General features: G+C 45.2%; 2 protein-coding genes across 2 annotated transcripts in view; both read right to left on the bottom strand.

The window, feature by feature from the left end:
- Nucleotides 1-838, bottom strand: part of cUnh8orf34 (chromosome Un C8orf34 homolog) — a gene marked incomplete at both ends in the record, with an annotated part of 151,245 nt that extends 150,407 nt beyond the window's left edge. The window contains one exon of the mRNA XM_080543604.1: nucleotides 770-838. Within this exon, the coding sequence (XP_080399730.1) occupies nucleotides 770-838 (69 nt within the window). The remainder of the gene's footprint in view (nucleotides 1-769) is intronic.
- Nucleotides 839-6,610: 5,772 nt separating this feature from the next.
- The window catches only part of prex2 (phosphatidylinositol-3,4,5-trisphosphate-dependent Rac exchange factor 2), a gene marked incomplete at its 5' end in the record, with an annotated part of 116,394 nt that continues 105,504 nt past the window's right edge, over nucleotides 6,611-17,500 (bottom strand). Inside the window, 3 exon segments of the mRNA XM_080542652.1 lie at nucleotides 6,611-6,801; nucleotides 7,660-7,727; nucleotides 12,972-13,074. Of these exon segments, the coding sequence (XP_080398778.1) occupies nucleotides 6,756-6,801; nucleotides 7,660-7,727; nucleotides 12,972-13,074 (217 nt within the window). The 3' untranslated portion in view covers nucleotides 6,611-6,755.

The raw sequence follows: 17,500 nt of genomic DNA, 5'->3' as shown, positions 1-17,500 counted from the left end.
CCATCCCCACCCTCTCTCACTTAAATAATATATAAGTGAGAGAGGGTGGTTGACATGAAATGAAGACAAATTGTATTTGTTTGATCTGGATAGCAATTTGTAGCTGTATACCTGTCAGTGTATATGAAATATTGACCATGTTGCAACCTGATAATAATGGGAGGGAAAGCAATTAAATGACTGAACTTTGTTGGTGTGTGTGATGCATAACGAATCTGCCAGAGTAAACAGTTCCTTATTCTCTGATGTTCTCTGATATTCTCTTTCTCTGCTGTAATAATGATCCCGCACCTTCCCGCACTCCCCGGTTAGTTACCTCAGGTTACCCCGGTTTACACCGGCCGCTTTTGCTGATGATGGAACAGTATGTTTGCCTGTGCTTCAGAGCGCATCGCGGGACCCCTCGGTGTCTCTTTCTCTCATTGATTAGGCTTTATTTCAATTAGAATGAATGCGACCTGTAGAGTACTGTATGACATCGCAAAGCTGAAACCATTAATAGGCTTAATTAACAATGATGTCCAGCAGCTGGAGGCAACAGCCTCGGGTGTGGTTTTAATTATAATCCTGCAGATCATCATGCTAAATCTGATGTGCGGTTTAACGGGATGAGAGCTCTGTGTGCTCTTGAGTGTGTTTAACGTATGTCTGTATACATGCATGTGGGCGATGTTGGGTGATGATCAATGCGCTTTATGAATGCACTGCAGGGAACGAGGCATGCAGAGTTTAACATTCTAGTAGTAGTTGCAATTAGAAAGCCACTCACCTCAAACAAGGGTCCGATTTTGTTCTGCTCCAGATACGACTGAATTCTTGACTGCTGTTGAGACGCCATAGAGACACTAGCCTACTATATTTTGCATTAAACGTTACTGTGCTGAGAATAAACAGTGCGCCGGGGCAACGTCATGCATTAACCCATAGGCTACAACAGTCTTTTTTAGTCGCTGTAAAACTGTATAGGAAAGGGATCTTCAAGCAATTCATCAATGCCAATTGATTTTGTGCTCGTAGAATAAAAATATGTTTTCCAGTTATTTCTCATGCATAATTGACACGAGCAAAGCAACGTCATGCATTAACCCGTAGGCTACAATATTCTTTTAGTCGCTGTAAAACTGCAGCCAAGTAAGTGCTGAGAAACCGCTAATATCTGGGGCGTCAGGAGCGGTGAGTTCTGATCACCGAGTCGCTCATAGTGGAGAGTAACAGTCGCTCTTCTGCACTTGGCTCGGTTTGGTTACTACAGCACCGGGCACGGGACCGTCCCCTCCGTGTCGCTGTAGTGGGCTCCCTAGCGGCAGGTTCTCTCCCGAAGCCAATGGCAAAACATGGTTATTTGACAGTGATTAGAAATCATCTTCTCATTGGCTGTGGGGGTGTTATCATTAGATAAGGACCACTCCTCTCTTGATTGTTTACCCCATGCCCCGTTATTTAAAGGTCTCCACAGCTGTGGCGCGACTCGGTGCGTCTTTTTGCGCCGCAAATGAATGAATGAATGAATGAATGAAAGCTTTATTTCGAACATGTGAAAAAAGAAATAGTTATAACAACAAAAAACAAAACAAAAACAAGAAAAAACAAAACAAAAACAAGAAAAAACAAAAAACACTATTTACTTAACATGTCCGAAAAGGAGTAGGAAGAAGCATACACTTCTTTAATCCTACCCCTTCTCCAATACTCAGAGATTAATAATTAATAATCTGCAGATGGCGAGATGCACTGAACATGCTGTTGTGTTTGTGGACGAGCAGGTGCAGCACAGTCTCTCAGTAAAGTTGCTTTGCTTCGTGTCAATTATGCATGAGAAATAACTGGAAAACATATTTTATTCTACCTACGAGCACAACATCAATTGGCATTGATGAATTGCTCGAAGATCCCTCTCCTACAGTATGTGTAGGGGTGGACTGCCTCTGGAGAGGAACCTGGCCGACACTGTGTAGCTTTAAGTCTTCTGTGGTACTACAGTAGGTCTTGTTGTGCTGGAAGTGAGAGACGAGTGAGACCAGTGGGTGAGAACGGAGCGATGTCCTCCCTGGCCCTGGATGTTTACTACACATTACAGTCTAATCATTAGACTGAGCAATCACTGGGATGCGACATTGAACGGGCATCTGAATAATGTATTTTCATTTCAGTTCTAACACCAGTTGTACTATTGAATGAATGAATGGTCTTTATTGTCATTGCTATAGTACAGGTACCAAACAACGACATTTAGGAGGGGTGGCTCCCCTGGTGCTAGGAAAGAAAAAAACTAAAATTAAAAAAAAAACACAAGAAGGGAAGGAGCTGGTTTACATAAATAAAGGCTATGTACACTATCCACTATACTATACTGTACAGATAGACGACTAGGGTTGTCATATTGCACATAGTGTTATTGCACATTCATTTAAAGTGTCGCAGTTTGCAGGCTTGAAATGTACATGTTTGTGCCTCAGCACTACACCTGATGTTTTCAGTCCAGCAGCTGCCATCAATCCGTCCAGACTGTCCAGGGCCCAGAACCTAGTTCTTTGCTGTGTTCAGGGCCTGGATGGCCCTGGGGTAGAAGCTGTGCTTCAGTCTGTTTGTCCTTGCGGCCATGGTCCTGTACCGCCTTTTCGAGGGCAGCCGGGTAAAGTGTTCGTACCCAGGGTGGGTTGGGTCTCTGGAGATCTTGGAGGCCTTCCTGAGACAGCGTGTGTTGTACAGCTCTTCCAGAGAGGGGAGGGGGGCGCCGGTGATCTTCTGGGCTGTTCTCAAGAGAGGAGTGGTCCTTATCTAATGATAACACCCCCACAGCCAATGAGAAGATGATTTCTATTAGATTAAGAGAGAGAGGGAGAGAGCCAGAGAGGTAGGCTACTCATATTGAGTGTGTGAGGATCCACCTGTTTACAGATTAGCGGGCTGATGACAGTGCAGTATTTCAATTTCTAATTTATGTATTTTTTTGAATCCACCATTCTGATTGTATTCTCTGATGTGTGCCAGCAGAGTGACCCTAAACAGCAGAGTAGTGAGTGAGGTAGTCAATGCCTCAGGTCCTTGCTGTAGTGAACTGCAGGTAATGAATGTACAGTGGTGTGGAAAAGTATTTGGCCCCCTTCCCAATTTCGTGTGTTTTTGCATGTTTGTCACACGTACATGTTTCAGATCATCAAACCAATTTTAATATTACACAAAGACAACCTGAGTAAATAGAAAATGCAGTTTTTAAATGATCATTCCATGTATTGAAGTCAAAGAGTTATTCATATCACCCATGTGAAAAAGTAATTGCCCCCTAAACCTAATAACTGGTTGGGCCACCCTTAGCGGCATCAACTGCAAGCAAATGTTTGCGATATCTGGCAATGAGTCTTTCACATCGCTGTGGAGGAATTTTGGCCCACTCTTCTTTGCAGAATTGTTTTAATTCAGGCACATTGGAGGGACTTTGAGCATGAACTGCCTGTTTAAGGTCATACCACAGCATCTCAAGCGGATTTAAGTCCAGACTTTGACTAGGCCACTCCAAAACCTTCATTTTGTTTTTCTTGAGCCATTCAGTGGTGGCCTTGCTGGTGTGTTTGGGATCATTGTCCTCCTGCATAACCCAAGTGCACTTGAGCTTGAGCACACCAACTGATGGCCGGACTTTCTCCTTCAGGGTTTTCTGGTAGAGAGCAGAATTCATGATTCCTTCAATTATGACAAGTCGTCCAGGTCCTGAAGCAGCAAAACAGCCCCAGACCATCACACTACCACCTCCATGTTTGACTGTTGTTGGTATGATGTTTTTATTATGGAATGCTGTGTTAGGTTTACGCCAAATGTAACAGGACCCACACCTTCCAAAAAGTTCCACTTTTGACTCGTCAGTCCACAGAATATTTTCCCTAAATGTTGGGGGGTCATCAAGATGTTTTTTGGCAAATGTGAGACGAGCCTTTGTGTTGTTTTTGCTCAACAGTGGTTTTCGCCTTGGCACTCTCCCATGGACGCCATTTTTGCCCCGTGTCTTTCTTATTGTGGAATCATGTACACTGACCTTAACTGAGGCAAGTGAGGCCTGCAGTTCATTAGATTCTTCTGAGTTCTTCTGTGACCTCCTGGATGAGTCGTCGTTGCGCTCCTGAAGTAATTTTGGTAGGCCGGCCACTCCTGGGAAGGTTCACCACCGTTCCAAATGTTCTCCATTTGTAGATAATGGCTCTCACTGTGGTTCGCTGGAGTCCCAAAGCCTTAGAAATGGCTTTGTAACCCTTTCCAGACTGATAGATGTCAATCTTTCAAACAAATGTGTTTAATTGGTTGGTTGTTAAGGGGGGGCAATTACTTTTTCACATAGGGCCAGGTAGGGTTGGATAGCATTTTCCTCTTAATACACGAAATCATCATTTAAAAACTGCATTTTCTATTTACTCAGGTTATTTTGTGTAATATTAAAATTGGTTTGATGATCTGAAACATTTAAGTGTGACAAACATGCAAAAACAGACGAAATTGGGAAGGGGGCAAATACTTTTTCACAGCACTGTATGCTAGAAGTCGTACCAAGGTTAATTCACCCTGTATGAGTGGGTACTGTACGCCTGTGTACTGTAGCAGCTGGCTGGGGTTTGATATGCCACAGTAGGTTGAAACGAGACAGCAAAGAAGACTGGGTTTTAACACCAGTCTCAACAGCCACCGCAGTCAGATACTTTAGAAGGCATGGACTTACTTCAGAATATAGTTCAACCCTGGAATCATATTCACCTGACTCATTGAAGCCCTAACGAGTAAATCACCTTGGTCTGGCCTTAGTAATCATCTTCTCAAAAGGTAACAAAGAATAATCCAAAAGTGTTCCCAAACTTTTGCACAGGGCCCTTTTCCTTTTTTATCATTTAAAAACTCTGGAGGAAAAAAAAGAAACCTTAAAATTTGCAGAAAGGTGTCATGTTTAACTTTGTAGCATTTAGTGTTCAGGTTTTCTTTCAATTACTTGGAGATTAATTGTAACAGACATTTAAACCAGGGGTGCCCACATTTTTGCACCCCACTGTATATCTCAATGTTCTGTAACCCATTCATTGACATGTGGATCAATAGGTTCTGTGCAGACCCATCTGAGATGATCGGAGTGACAATGAAAGGGCAATATGAAAGAGAATGTAGTAGGCGATTAAATGCTTTTAGCCTTCTCAAGGGTAAGTCATTTTAAAAACTGGAATACTGTACACGAAAGGACACAATGCATATTGTTCTCCTTTAGATAGGTTTAATTGAAATTAATGACTACAGCATAACATTGTACATGTCAAAGTAATACAGGGGAAATTAAACAACGGTTTAAAAAGAAAAAGGAATGAAACATACAGTACATGGTTTATATAGCATTCTCTATATGGTGGGTCAGTTTCATAAGAAAATAAATTACTGTCATTTTCAGTCAAACAAACATTGCTATTAGTTTTCATATTTTTTTTACAGTTACATCTTTACATTTCTCTACCTTTTACTGTGTTCTCACTCAAACACACATTAGAGGCTGCTACTGTATAGGTCCAAGATGCACCTTCATGATACAAAATTAGAAAAGGTAGTTCCATTATGTATGTTTACTGGGTAACAAATAATGAGGAATATGGGGATAGCTGTCAAACTGGAGCTCATGAATGCAGTTTTAAAATCATTTGTTTGCATAGTAATTAACAACCCACACTAGTATGTTACCAATAGTAATGATACGTAATACCTAAATACAGAATAACACTGCTCCTGAGTACTGGTAATATACATATATTTATATATTTCATAGCTCTACTTACATAAGCTTGGCGTTATGTGGAACGTGTTTAATACTGATAGGTCATGCAAAATGTCTTCATGGCACGAGTCACTTCACTAAGGCATTGACTGGGATACAACAAGCACATGACACAGCACCTTCCAATGAGCTCTGTCTACTTGACTAAACAGTCATAGGATCAACAGAAGGTAAGCAACAAGAGAAAGACTACAATGTTGACTTACATATCTACAGTACATGTCAGTTTAAAGTATCTCTCGGTTCAATGTTTCAAAAACAACATTATATAATTATCAGATACTAACAGACTGGCAACACTCATTAAGGCAACAACTTTGAAGGAATGCATCAGAGTGAATGGCAAGTAGAAGGGTAAGAAAAGTAACTACATACAGTACATTGAGCAAATAGCGCATGGAAATATGATCCAACGTCTCCTCGATTCATTTCTTCTGAAGTACTATACATCACTCACTTTACATAAGCGTATCAAAACAAATATGACACAAGCCGAGAAATGGTAATTTCCTAACTTGCAATAACAAATAAGCTAATTTCCCGTCCATAATTGTTATTTGTGGAGAGAAAATTGCTGGACAAATTCCATCTTAGTGGATTGCGGTGACGGCAGCCCTGCAGGCAGTAATTTCACTTTTGTTTTTCCATCCCAAGACATGTTAAATGAGATGTAAATGTAGCTGGACGCATAGCGAATAAACAAGTCCATATTAAAAATGGCTATTAAGTACAATAACACAAAAATAGAGTATTAAAAAATTCACTATTTACAAATGGGAAAACCCATTGAACTTGAGCGAATGTGGACATGTTCAGAAGGCAAGCTGGCTACAGAGGAAAACCTCTGAGGTTACCACGCCCAGACCGATCCTCGGAAGAAACGAGAGAGAGAGAGAAGACTTCATGGGAATGGGAGTGAGAGGGATCAGAACCTCTCCTGCTCCATACAGGACACGGTGCATTATGGGTCGCCATCCGCAGGCGGGGGTTGGCACAGCTTATACAGTCTGTTCAGAGAAACACACAGACAGAGTGCAATGATGAAAGACTGTTACATAAGTAAGCATACAGTACCTGTAGCGACACATGTACACGTGCACAGGACCAAACACGCACATACACACACGCACTCACACACGCACATACACACACACACACACACATACACACACAGCTTGCTTACACATACAAGCCCATCAGCTCATCTCTGATGAGTCACCATTACGGTCTCAGGCGTCACCTCAGCAGTAATCAGCAGTAACCCCTCTCATACACGCAGGCCTCTAAGCCTGGAGCTTCTGGTTCTGAGGAGCACCAATTATGACAGAAACTACTGTGAGTGCAGCAATTTCCCCCTCGGCCACAGCGCCTCACCACTAATCATCCCCCCACTTAATTGTATTTGTCAATTTCACTAAAAGGTTCAAAAGGGCTGACTGTCACACAGAAGCCCGTATGTCAAAGCCAAGTGACTGCGACAGCCCCTCATCCTCATCCCACATCATCCACTCCTCCAGGCTGGGCTTGCTGCTCATACAGTATGTCTGCTCATGAGACGTACTGTACACATACATGCTGGCATGCTGCCGTTCAGGCACACACACGCAGGTTACACACGCGCGCGCACACACACATTTTGTGTTGCGGGTTGTGGGTTGGATTCCCTCTGGGACCATATATGAAACATTTACAGTATGCACTCACTGCAATGTAAGTTGCTTTGGATAAAAGCGTCAAACTAAATGTCATGTCATATATAAAGTATAATGCACACAAACGCTGGCATGCAGTCATGCACATACACCCCCCCCCCCCCCCCCCCCCATGCAGGAAGTCACATGGATGAGGCATCTCGCTGAGCTTACCTTGGCACTGAGGACGGGGTGCGGTCCCTCACCCCCAGGTTCTTGGCAGAATTCTGCACTCTTGCCCCCTGAAAGACAAACAGAGATCATCAGTTGCAGCGAACACAAGGTTGAATATGAAAAACAAGTTTAAATAGGCTTTGAACATAGTGGACTACTCTGGTGCTGTGTCACCAGGCCAGCCCGGTCCAGCTCAGCACGGCTCTGCTCAGTTTCGGGTCTGTAGAGTGAATTAGGGTTGTACGTTACCTGAGAAAAAAAAAATCTCTCATCTTCCTTTCTAGATCGAAGCATCTGAATGCTACACGGCTTCAATGTAAGAACATTTAAAAGATCAACTAGTCATATTTCACAAAGAGTGTGAAGATGGGTGTTGTACCTCGTACCAAACAGACCGGGTTAGTAAATAAGTAATATCCAGTTATAAATATGATATGACCTCCTGCTGGTTTCTCAGATTACAAACACCACTGAACACTTCCAAAAACTGAATCTTTCAACTCATCTTCAAAACCACCCTTGAGTGAAAGCACATCACACATCACACCTCTGAAATGAAGCCTAAGGCAGTAGGTTCAGCACAGCACAGCACAACGCAGCACATCTCAACCCCGGACAGGGCAACCAAATGTCAGAGAAACAGTCTTCAACAGCCCCCCCCCTCCCCTATTCTTACAGCCATGGCCTTGTCAAAGATTGTTGGATGGACTTTGTCGACGTTTGGCGGCGGCGGCGGGCGGTGGCCACATATTCTACATGTCCTCCCCCCCTCTGAGTCTGAGGGATGGGCTACGGGGGGGACGCCATCTTGGCTTCATGCAGAATCAATCACGGCGGGGTGGCACTGCTTGTTTAACGGGCTGCAGTTTTCCCCCAGGAGAGAGATTGCCTTCTATCTGAGGTAAAATGACTAGCTGTCAGTCCACCTGCGGTGTGGGGCGACCGGGGTGTAAATCCTGGACACATTCTCAACATAAACAGCCTCTATAAAGAAGACGGGTGGTTAACGAGGTGTCAGAGAGCTCACGTCCACCGCTGTATAAGCTACTGCTGTCTGTCCACATCCGGATCTAAATCTGATCTATCTATATATATATATATGATTTGATATGCTTATAGTGGGGAGGGGAGGTGAGGGGAGGGAAGGGAAGGGAAGGGAAGGGAAGGGGAGGGGAGGGGAGGGAAGGGGAAGGGGGATGTTTGAGGGGATGGAGTTGGAGAAGAGTGGAGAAGAGAGGGAAGAATGTTGGGAAAGAGGGAGAAGGGCGTGAGTGGGGGTGTAGCTGACGGACGTGGAGGTGGAGGTGTGTGTGTGTGTGTGTGTGTGTGTGTGTGTGTGTGTGTGTCTGCGTGTGTGTGTGTGTGTGTGTGTGTGGGAGGTGAGAGGGTTGAGAAGAACTTGGGTTGTGCAGACTCAGGGGCGTATCAGCACTAATATTGCTGCTGCTGCTGCATGGCGTCTGCAGATCCATCACTACAGGGGGGAAATAAAGCAACTCAGCCACTCTCCAACAGAAGCCTTGTCCGAGATGAGAACACCTGTGTTGGCGTACACACACACACACACACACACACACACGTATGCGTGCACACGACTACACACGCACACGCATCTGCGCACACACACCTGCACACACTCTCTCTCTCATACACGTAAGCACACACACACACACACATACACACACACACACACACACACACACACACACACACACACACACACACACACACTCGGAGGTCATCTCAGTGTGTCTCTATTTGAGCAGGGCTACTGAACAGGAGTCTATTAGACAGTTCACCTCTCTGGAAGAACACTGCAGCCAGTCAGTCTCCTGTCTGTCCTCTGTTGAGATAGCATTAGCCATTACCCCCATCACACCCATCCATCCATCCATCCATCCATCCATCCAGCCATCCACATGACTCGAGACAGAGACGCCCCCTGCTGGTCCTCTAAGGACATGGACACTGGCACACACACTCCACCGTGGGGTAAAGGTGAGGCGAGGTGGAACGGCTTCCACAGGTGGAAATGAAACTATTCATATGGTGTCCAAAGTGACAAATCCAAAACGTCTCCCCTCATTTCAAAGATAAACCCCTGAGTTGAAATTATGCTAAGTACCGTCTGATAAAGAGAACATTCCAGGCCCTAATAATAATGTTTCAGCAAACTCTCTGAAAACCATTTTCAAAGCAGTGAGCTAATGGACTCTCTATATAGGCATACAACTGCCATTACCAGGGAGTAATTTACAAATGGGAAACTGGGATTGGATTTATTTCGCACAAAATAGCGTTTTGCAATTGCATTCCTTTCTGAGTGGAGCTGCAAAACCCAGGCTATGATGAATGGGTTCTATTGGTGCTTGGTTCTGTGACCCAGAACATGTTGTGAATGAAGGAGTATTCAGCCAGGGGGAGCTGTGGCCAGCAGCACCATTCGTTTTCATCCGATTTGTCATATTCATATGCTGGCGTCAGGAGGTCTCAGGGATTGTTAGTGTTCAGACTGTGGAGTGAACTGAACGAAAAACTCTGATCTTTTGGACTTTTTTTTGGTAAAAGTTTGTGTCAAAGTAATGAAAAATGTAACGACTAGAGGAAATTTAAACTGGCCTATAGAGAGACCGGGAGAGACAAACAAACAAGATAAATGGCTCGATCAATAATACAGTCGATGATTAATCTCCATTTTGGAAAATACAATACACATGAGAAATTCTGCACTTTGTCTTCATTATTTTTACAAACAGAATGAATAATAAAAGGTCATTTCACAGTGCCCTCTGTGTATTTTAAAAATTGTATTTAGATTTAACTTTATTTATCCATTGAGATACAATCTCTTTCTCAAGAGAGACCTGGTCCAAAGCAGCCAACCAAGCCAACAATACTTCAGACAATTCACAAACAGTGACACACATACAGCACGTCACAATAACAATTACAGACTCAGACACACTTACATGACAAACAAGTTAGAGCCGTAACCCATTCAACCCGTTAACCCATTCAAACAGCAACATACTCAATCCATCTTCAGCACTCTGTCTCATTCTACTGAGGAACAGCAGATTCCTCCACTCTATTTTTCATTAAGAGGCCACCCGCTGCTCAAGGTCAGACAACTTCCAGTGTTGTACCCTTCTGGCTGGCTGCCCACGTCTCTGGGAGAGCACTCCTTGCCCTCCCTCTCACCCTGCTCCTCTGGCTGCAGAGGACAGGAACAGTACACTGTGCAGGAGCCACCACACAGAGCCACCACACAGAGGGTCTAATGAGAACTGGAGACACAGGCCAGTACAGGGCTCCTCTGGCCCGGGCTGAAGGACACTCCATCTGGAGTGGTTAAATCACTCCACTGTCCTGTATGCTCTGACTAAGTAATGGCCTCTCTCTCTCTCTCTCTCTCTCACTCTCTCACTCTCTCTCTCTCTCACTCTCTCTTCTTGAGCCCCAGGTAAACAGGGAGAACTAGGCCCACTCTCCTGTCTGTCTGTCTGTGTGTGTGTGTGCGTGTGTGTGTGTGTGTGTGTGTGTCTCTCTCTCTCTCTCTCTCTCTCTCTCTCTCTCTCTCTCTCTCTCTCTCTCTCTCTCTCTCTCTCTCTCCTTGAGCCCCAGGTAAACAGGCAGAACTAACCCCACTCTCCTGTCTCTCACTCTCTCTCTCTCCTGTCCGCCGGCAGGAGTCATATACGATACGATACGATAGTTCTTGTTCATGATTGGACAGCTCAGGGCTTGTGCCCTTTTCTATCCATCGTTTCGCTTGGATGTGGAGGTGTAGATGGAGGGGAGGAGCGGTAGCTGAGCCAATGGTAGATGGAGGGGAGGAGCGGTAGAGGAGCCAATGGCTTCCATAGGATATTTTTTATTTTTTTTTCTCTTAATAGAAGATAGAAGAATAAAAGAATAAAAGAATAAGAGAAGAATAGTGAGGAGTCATATAAAGGGTAACTGTTCTTATATAGCACCTTATTCCAAAGCACTTTACAATGGCCTCTCATTCACCCATTCACACACCCATTCACACACCAATGGCGGCAAGCTACCATGCAAGGCGCCGGCTCGCTCTTTGGGAGCAATTTGGAGTTCAATGTCTTGCCCAAGGACACTTCGACATATGGCCAGCCGGGGTTCGAACTGCCAATCTGCCGACCTTTTTATCAATGCACCAGTAAATGTGTTTCTTTCTTGGAAAGACTTCCACATAATGGAAACTAACAAGGACGTTTAAAAAAAAATAAAAAAGGGTAATGCATGCTAAAATAATACGGTCGAAAGGGGGTAGAATAGGATTCCAAGATTTGCTGATGAAAAGAAAATTGGTTGTTGGCAATGTCTTTCCTTTTACTGGCGATGACTCTTCCAAGAGAAACATAACTGGCTAATCGAGCTTGACAACTGAATACTCTATGAACTCTATGAACTCTATTACTATGAACTCTTCTAAATGAGGTGTACAAGCTTACGTTACCGGGTGGTTTTAGGATGCAACTGCAGCAGAGATTTGAACATTGATTATCTGAATCTGAATACAAACTTCAACAAGAAAAGAAAAGAACGAAAAAAATCATCAGGACGAAATACAAATCTAGCCGCAGTTCTGAGGCTGTTTCACAAAAACAGCTGAGTAGAATGTCAAGAGGGGAAAGTGAGTTTAAATCAGGTCAGTGGATGTCAGGTACTTGGTAAAGTATTAATTATCGAGTGTGTGTCTGAGTGTGTGTGGAGAGAGCGGATAGTCTTCATACCTGCATCCTTATAAGTGTGTGCCAGAGTGTGTGTCAGTGTGTAGAGAGAGCTAATCTTCATACCTGTTATTCACGAGTGTGTGTCAGAGTGTGTGTAGAGAGAGAGCTAATCTTCATACCTGTTATTCACGAGTGTGTGTCAGAGTGTAGAAGAGAGAGAGCTAATATTCATACCTGTTATTCACGAGTGTGTGTCAGAGTGTAGAAGAGAGAGAGCTAATCTTCCTACCTGCTTCCTCATGAGTGTGTGTCAGAGTGTGTGTGGAGAGAGAGAGATACTTTTCATACCTGCTTCCTCATGAGTGTGTGTCTGAGTGTGTGTGGAGAGAGAGAGTGAAGTGAAGTGAAGTGAAGTGAAACTTTATTTATATAGCGCCTTTCGTACATGAATGCAACTCAAAGCACTTAACAATACACGTTGCTACTTTTCATACCTGCTTCCTCATGAGTGTGTGTCAGAGTGTGTGTGTGTAGAGAGAGAGCTAATCTTCATACCTGCTTCCTCATGAGTGTGTGTCAGAGTGTGTGTGGGGAGAGAGGGGGTAGTCTTCATACCTGTTTCCTCATGACGTCGGTGGCCTGCATGATGCAGCGAGGGGGTAGGCCATGACTACGGGCCAATAGGATGGCTTGCTCCAGAGTCACACTCAGGGTACAGCTGTGGGGAACATGAAACGACACGGCATGAGCGCTCGGCCACAAAAACATGTTGTGTCAGCATACAGCAGCATCGTAGACCGCAAGGCGTGTAAAAGCTGTAGAAATGTCACATTGACTGTTTCACTGCAGTTGAGGCGACCTGTATTTCACCTCAGAGGTGACTGAAAGAAAAAGACAGACATGGTTTCGAAAGCATTATACGTTATTATATACTCGTAAAAAGCCTCGTTGTGATGTTAGAATGTCACTGATCACAGCACCTCGTTCCTCACACAAAGGCTATTAAAACACAATCGTCTCTCTCCCTCCGTGGGACTCGAGTGTTCAGCGGTGGTTCCAATCCCAGACTCTGGCGCAGAGTGGTGGGGCTGGTGATCCATCATCCAGCCTCCCTGGAGGCTCACCTGTGTGGCGCAGTGACTTTATCTAACGACGGTATGCCCCGAGTCCCAGCGCTTATCGCGACGCCGCTGTGGCAGATCTCTGATCAGTCGCCTGCAATGACTCCCACATGTCTCCAAAACGACAGTTTACGGCGGATAAGGAACTTTCTCCTTTTTGTTTTAGTTTTTAAGCCACTCAAGATTGCACTGCAGGAAACTGAGGTGCTCCGACAAAGAGAATGGATCCAAAAAAGACATTGTAGAGAAACGCTCTCACTCGAAACAAAAAGAATGAAGCTCTAACAATGCAGATACGTCTTGTATATTATCTGGGAGGATCGATGAGACGACCTCGTTGACTTGTCATCGGCATGATCATCCTATCTCTCTGCCTTCGCCGCTCTGCGCCTCTCCGCTGATGAACCCCATCATCATCCTCCACTGAAACGTCCCCCGCGGCTCACAAACAACCGGCATTATTAGGTGACTCATGAGTCCTGCCTTATGATTGAGACCGCAGGGCAGCGATAGACCTCTCTATCCTAGAGAACTTTTCATCTGAGATTGAGGCCAGCTCACTTGATGGCCTGCAGGACACATCCACTTCAATACGGTAAGCGAAAGGGAGTTTGACTTCAAGGACGTCCCAGTGTGTCCTCAGGCAGATACTCTCACTGCAGTGGATGTGTGAGTGTGTGTGTGTGTGTGTGTGTGTGAATGATGTGTTGATGTGTGAGTTTGATTTATGAGTTGATATATTGTTGCCCTCCCACTACACACACATACACACACAAGCACACACACACACACACAAGCACACACACACACACACACACACAAGCACACACACACACACACACACACACACAAGCACACACACACACACACACACATACACACACACACACACACACACACGTATACATCCGTAGACATACACTGACAAGGTGTCAAGGGCACTAGCTGACCTTTCTATGATTACAAGCTTCACAAGCATACGGCCCTTTTACAGCAAATTAAACCTTCCCAACTCACCAAAACTGCCAGATATAATTTCTGGAACGTCACCTCAGCACTCGTGGAGAGCACTGCTGACCAGAGTTGATTGACAAGTCACTCAATAAATGTCATCTAGTGCCTTTGAAACCAGGAAGTGAACTATGAGCCATATGACGGAGTCTGTCAAAGATCTGCAGTACAGCAGGGGAGGCTGGTGGAGGTAGACATCGGAAGACGGACTACAGTGCACACATTATGCCCATGTCGGCATGGGTTCGAATCCGGCCCATGCCCTGCTCACATGTACTCTCTCCCTTCTTCTCCTTACTTTCCTATCTGTCTTCACTATCTCTATCAAATAAAATGAAAAATATGAGTGGGACTGCCCCACTAAAAAAAAAGAAAAAAAAAAGGAGAAGGCTATCACACTGGCTGGCCTCGACAGTAATCAGGAACACATGAAGTCATCGACCAGGGCAGAGCGGACAGTTTGTAGCCTAAAGCTAGGGGCGGCTGTGGCGCAGGAGGTAGAGCCGGCTAGGTAGAGCTGGTGTCTAATGATCTCAAGGTTGGCAGATCGAAGGTTCGAGCCCTGGCTGGCCACATGTCGAAGTGTCCTTGGGCAACACTGAACCCCAAATTGCTCCGAATGAGCGGGCTGGCGCCTTGCATGGTAGCTTGCCGACATCGGTGTGTGAATGGGTGTGTGAATGGGTGAATGAGAGGCCATTATAAAGCTCTTTGGAATAAGGCAGTATATACAGTAAGTCTATAAGTCATATAGACGGTAAGGCAGTATATAACTCTATAAGTCAGTCCATTTACCATTTACTAAAGCCACGTTCGGCTGCGTTTACTGCAGCGTAACACCAAAGTGAACTAAGCCTAAAGATCATCTCTTTGAGACTCGACGAGTCCAAAGATCTGGGAACATAACAACGTGTCTTAACGACCCACCATTTAGACTCTCTATAGAATAAAAAAGAAAATGTACCCTAAGAGGGTCTTTAAAATGTCTCCCTTCACCCCGGAGAGGGCGGGGGGGGATATTATGCATGCTGCATGAGTGTATGAGGCCTCCCGGGTTCATTTGGGCTGGTGTCACGGCAACATGTGATTTATACCCCGGTGGTTTATGTGCTTCCAACCCACAACCAATTTACAGGCTCCATTCCCCCCACGCTGCTGTGCCATGCAGATAGAGGAGGAAGAGGAGGAGGAGGAGGAGGAGGATGGAAATGAGGGAAAAAAGGCTAAACAACAACAGTATATGAGAGGTATGATGTGTTTGCACCGTAGAATGTGTGGGCTGTTTATTTCCTATTTCTATGAACACTGCTCTCAACGGACATGGAGGATAAGGCTAATACTAGGATAATACTCACTACGCCAGGTGTTGTTGTGCTTGTTGTTGTTGTTGTTGTTGTTGTTGTTGTTGTTGTGTTGTTGTGCTTGTAGGGCCTGTCAAACCCCTTCAGTTGAACAGTTAAGTCCAACAACAACCGGGCATGTCAAGTCATTTTGAAAAGAAAAAAAAACGCTGTTCTACGTGAGAGGTCAACGTGAGACGTGAGGTGGCGCACTCCCGAGATATAAAATGATTAGTGATTCCAGTCAAACTATCTGGGAACGAGAACGTGGCCCCTCGTGTCCCTCCCCCCAATGAACTCGAGTCACTCTCTTTTTTCTCCTGTCTTCCCTGGCAGTGTGTGAAATCTCCTCTCGCCTTCCTAATGGATTCTGCAGGGTGACTCGGATGAGAAACATCGAGACAACAGAACAGAGGAGCACAGCACATTGGAAAAAACTGCTGATGCCCACCGAATATCACACACTTCGCTGTTATTAAAAACCTCCCATCAGGCCAAATAATCCAATCAATAGAGAACTCACGAGGCCTGCCACACTGATGATGCAGCTTCCTCATAACTAATCTACAGCCCGGGCGACAGGCTGTTTTCATTAATACACCCCCTCCTCCTCCTGTTATTCATTTCGACGACGAACCCCCCCCCCCCTTTCCTTTGCGTTTTTGTTCATCCAGATCTGAAATGATTTCCGATGAAGCATGCGATGGATCGGATTCCCGGGACGCATCTGTGTTCTATCAATGTTTGATGGGAGAAGGCAGAAAGCGCTGTTACATACATACACAGCACCTTGATTAGGGTAAGTGAGGAGGGAGGTGGAGGAGGAGGAGGAGGGTTCGGTCCACTAACAACATCCAGGTGTTTCTAGGAACATGCTGTAGGAGGAGAATGTAGGATCCTCATTCACGTGTTCCGTGGCCTTCTAGGATGACGTAGGATGGAGGGAGAGAGAGAGAGAGAGCAGGTCCACGAATAACCCTAGAACCGGTGTGTCACGGAACACTTAGACTGCCGCGTTCCGGGGTGTCTTGTTGTGTCAGTGGGGTGACACACACACACACACACGCACGCACAAACACACACACACAGACACACACACACACCCGCGCACGCGCATACACAAACGAACACACGCGCACACACGCACAGACACGCACACTTGCCAGGTGTGAGTGACGGTTTAATAAAATGTTGTGGATGGCTGCTCTAATAGAAAGCTCCCGTCAGTATAGTTGACTGTTGCTCCTTTATTAATCCGTGTGTGTGTGTGCATGTGCGTGTGCGTGTGTGTGTGTGTGTGCTCGACAGAGTGAGAGAGAGAGGCTGGGAGGTAGAGCCAGGGTGAGAGAGGGAGATGAAAGAGACAGGAAGCCAGGATCAGGGAGGGGTGACAGATGATCAGGATATTTCTGTCCTCCTAGGACCTAGGCTGAGCGTGTCCTGTGAAATACAGAGCCTTATATAGAATCCAATGAGAATGGGGAGTAATTGACCTGTCTGCTTCCTCCTGCAAAGTGCTTTATTCATTTTAAAAGGTAATTCTACAAAGAAATCCATTAAGCAGGGCCTCAGAATGGGAAGTCGCTAATGCCTAGGAGGGTGTATTCATAGCCGGGCCTGTTAACACTAGAACAGCCGTGTCTAGTGTCCCTACTAAAAGAGCTGCCTCGGG

The sequence above is a fragment of the Nansenia antarctica genome (genome assembly GCF_963989245.1).
Source record: "Nansenia antarctica genome assembly, chromosome: 12".
Lineage (NCBI taxonomy): Eukaryota > Metazoa > Chordata > Actinopteri > Argentiniformes > Microstomatidae > Nansenia > Nansenia antarctica.
The sequence above is the reverse complement of the archived record's forward strand: the minus strand, read 5'-3'. Positions and strand labels throughout refer to the sequence as shown.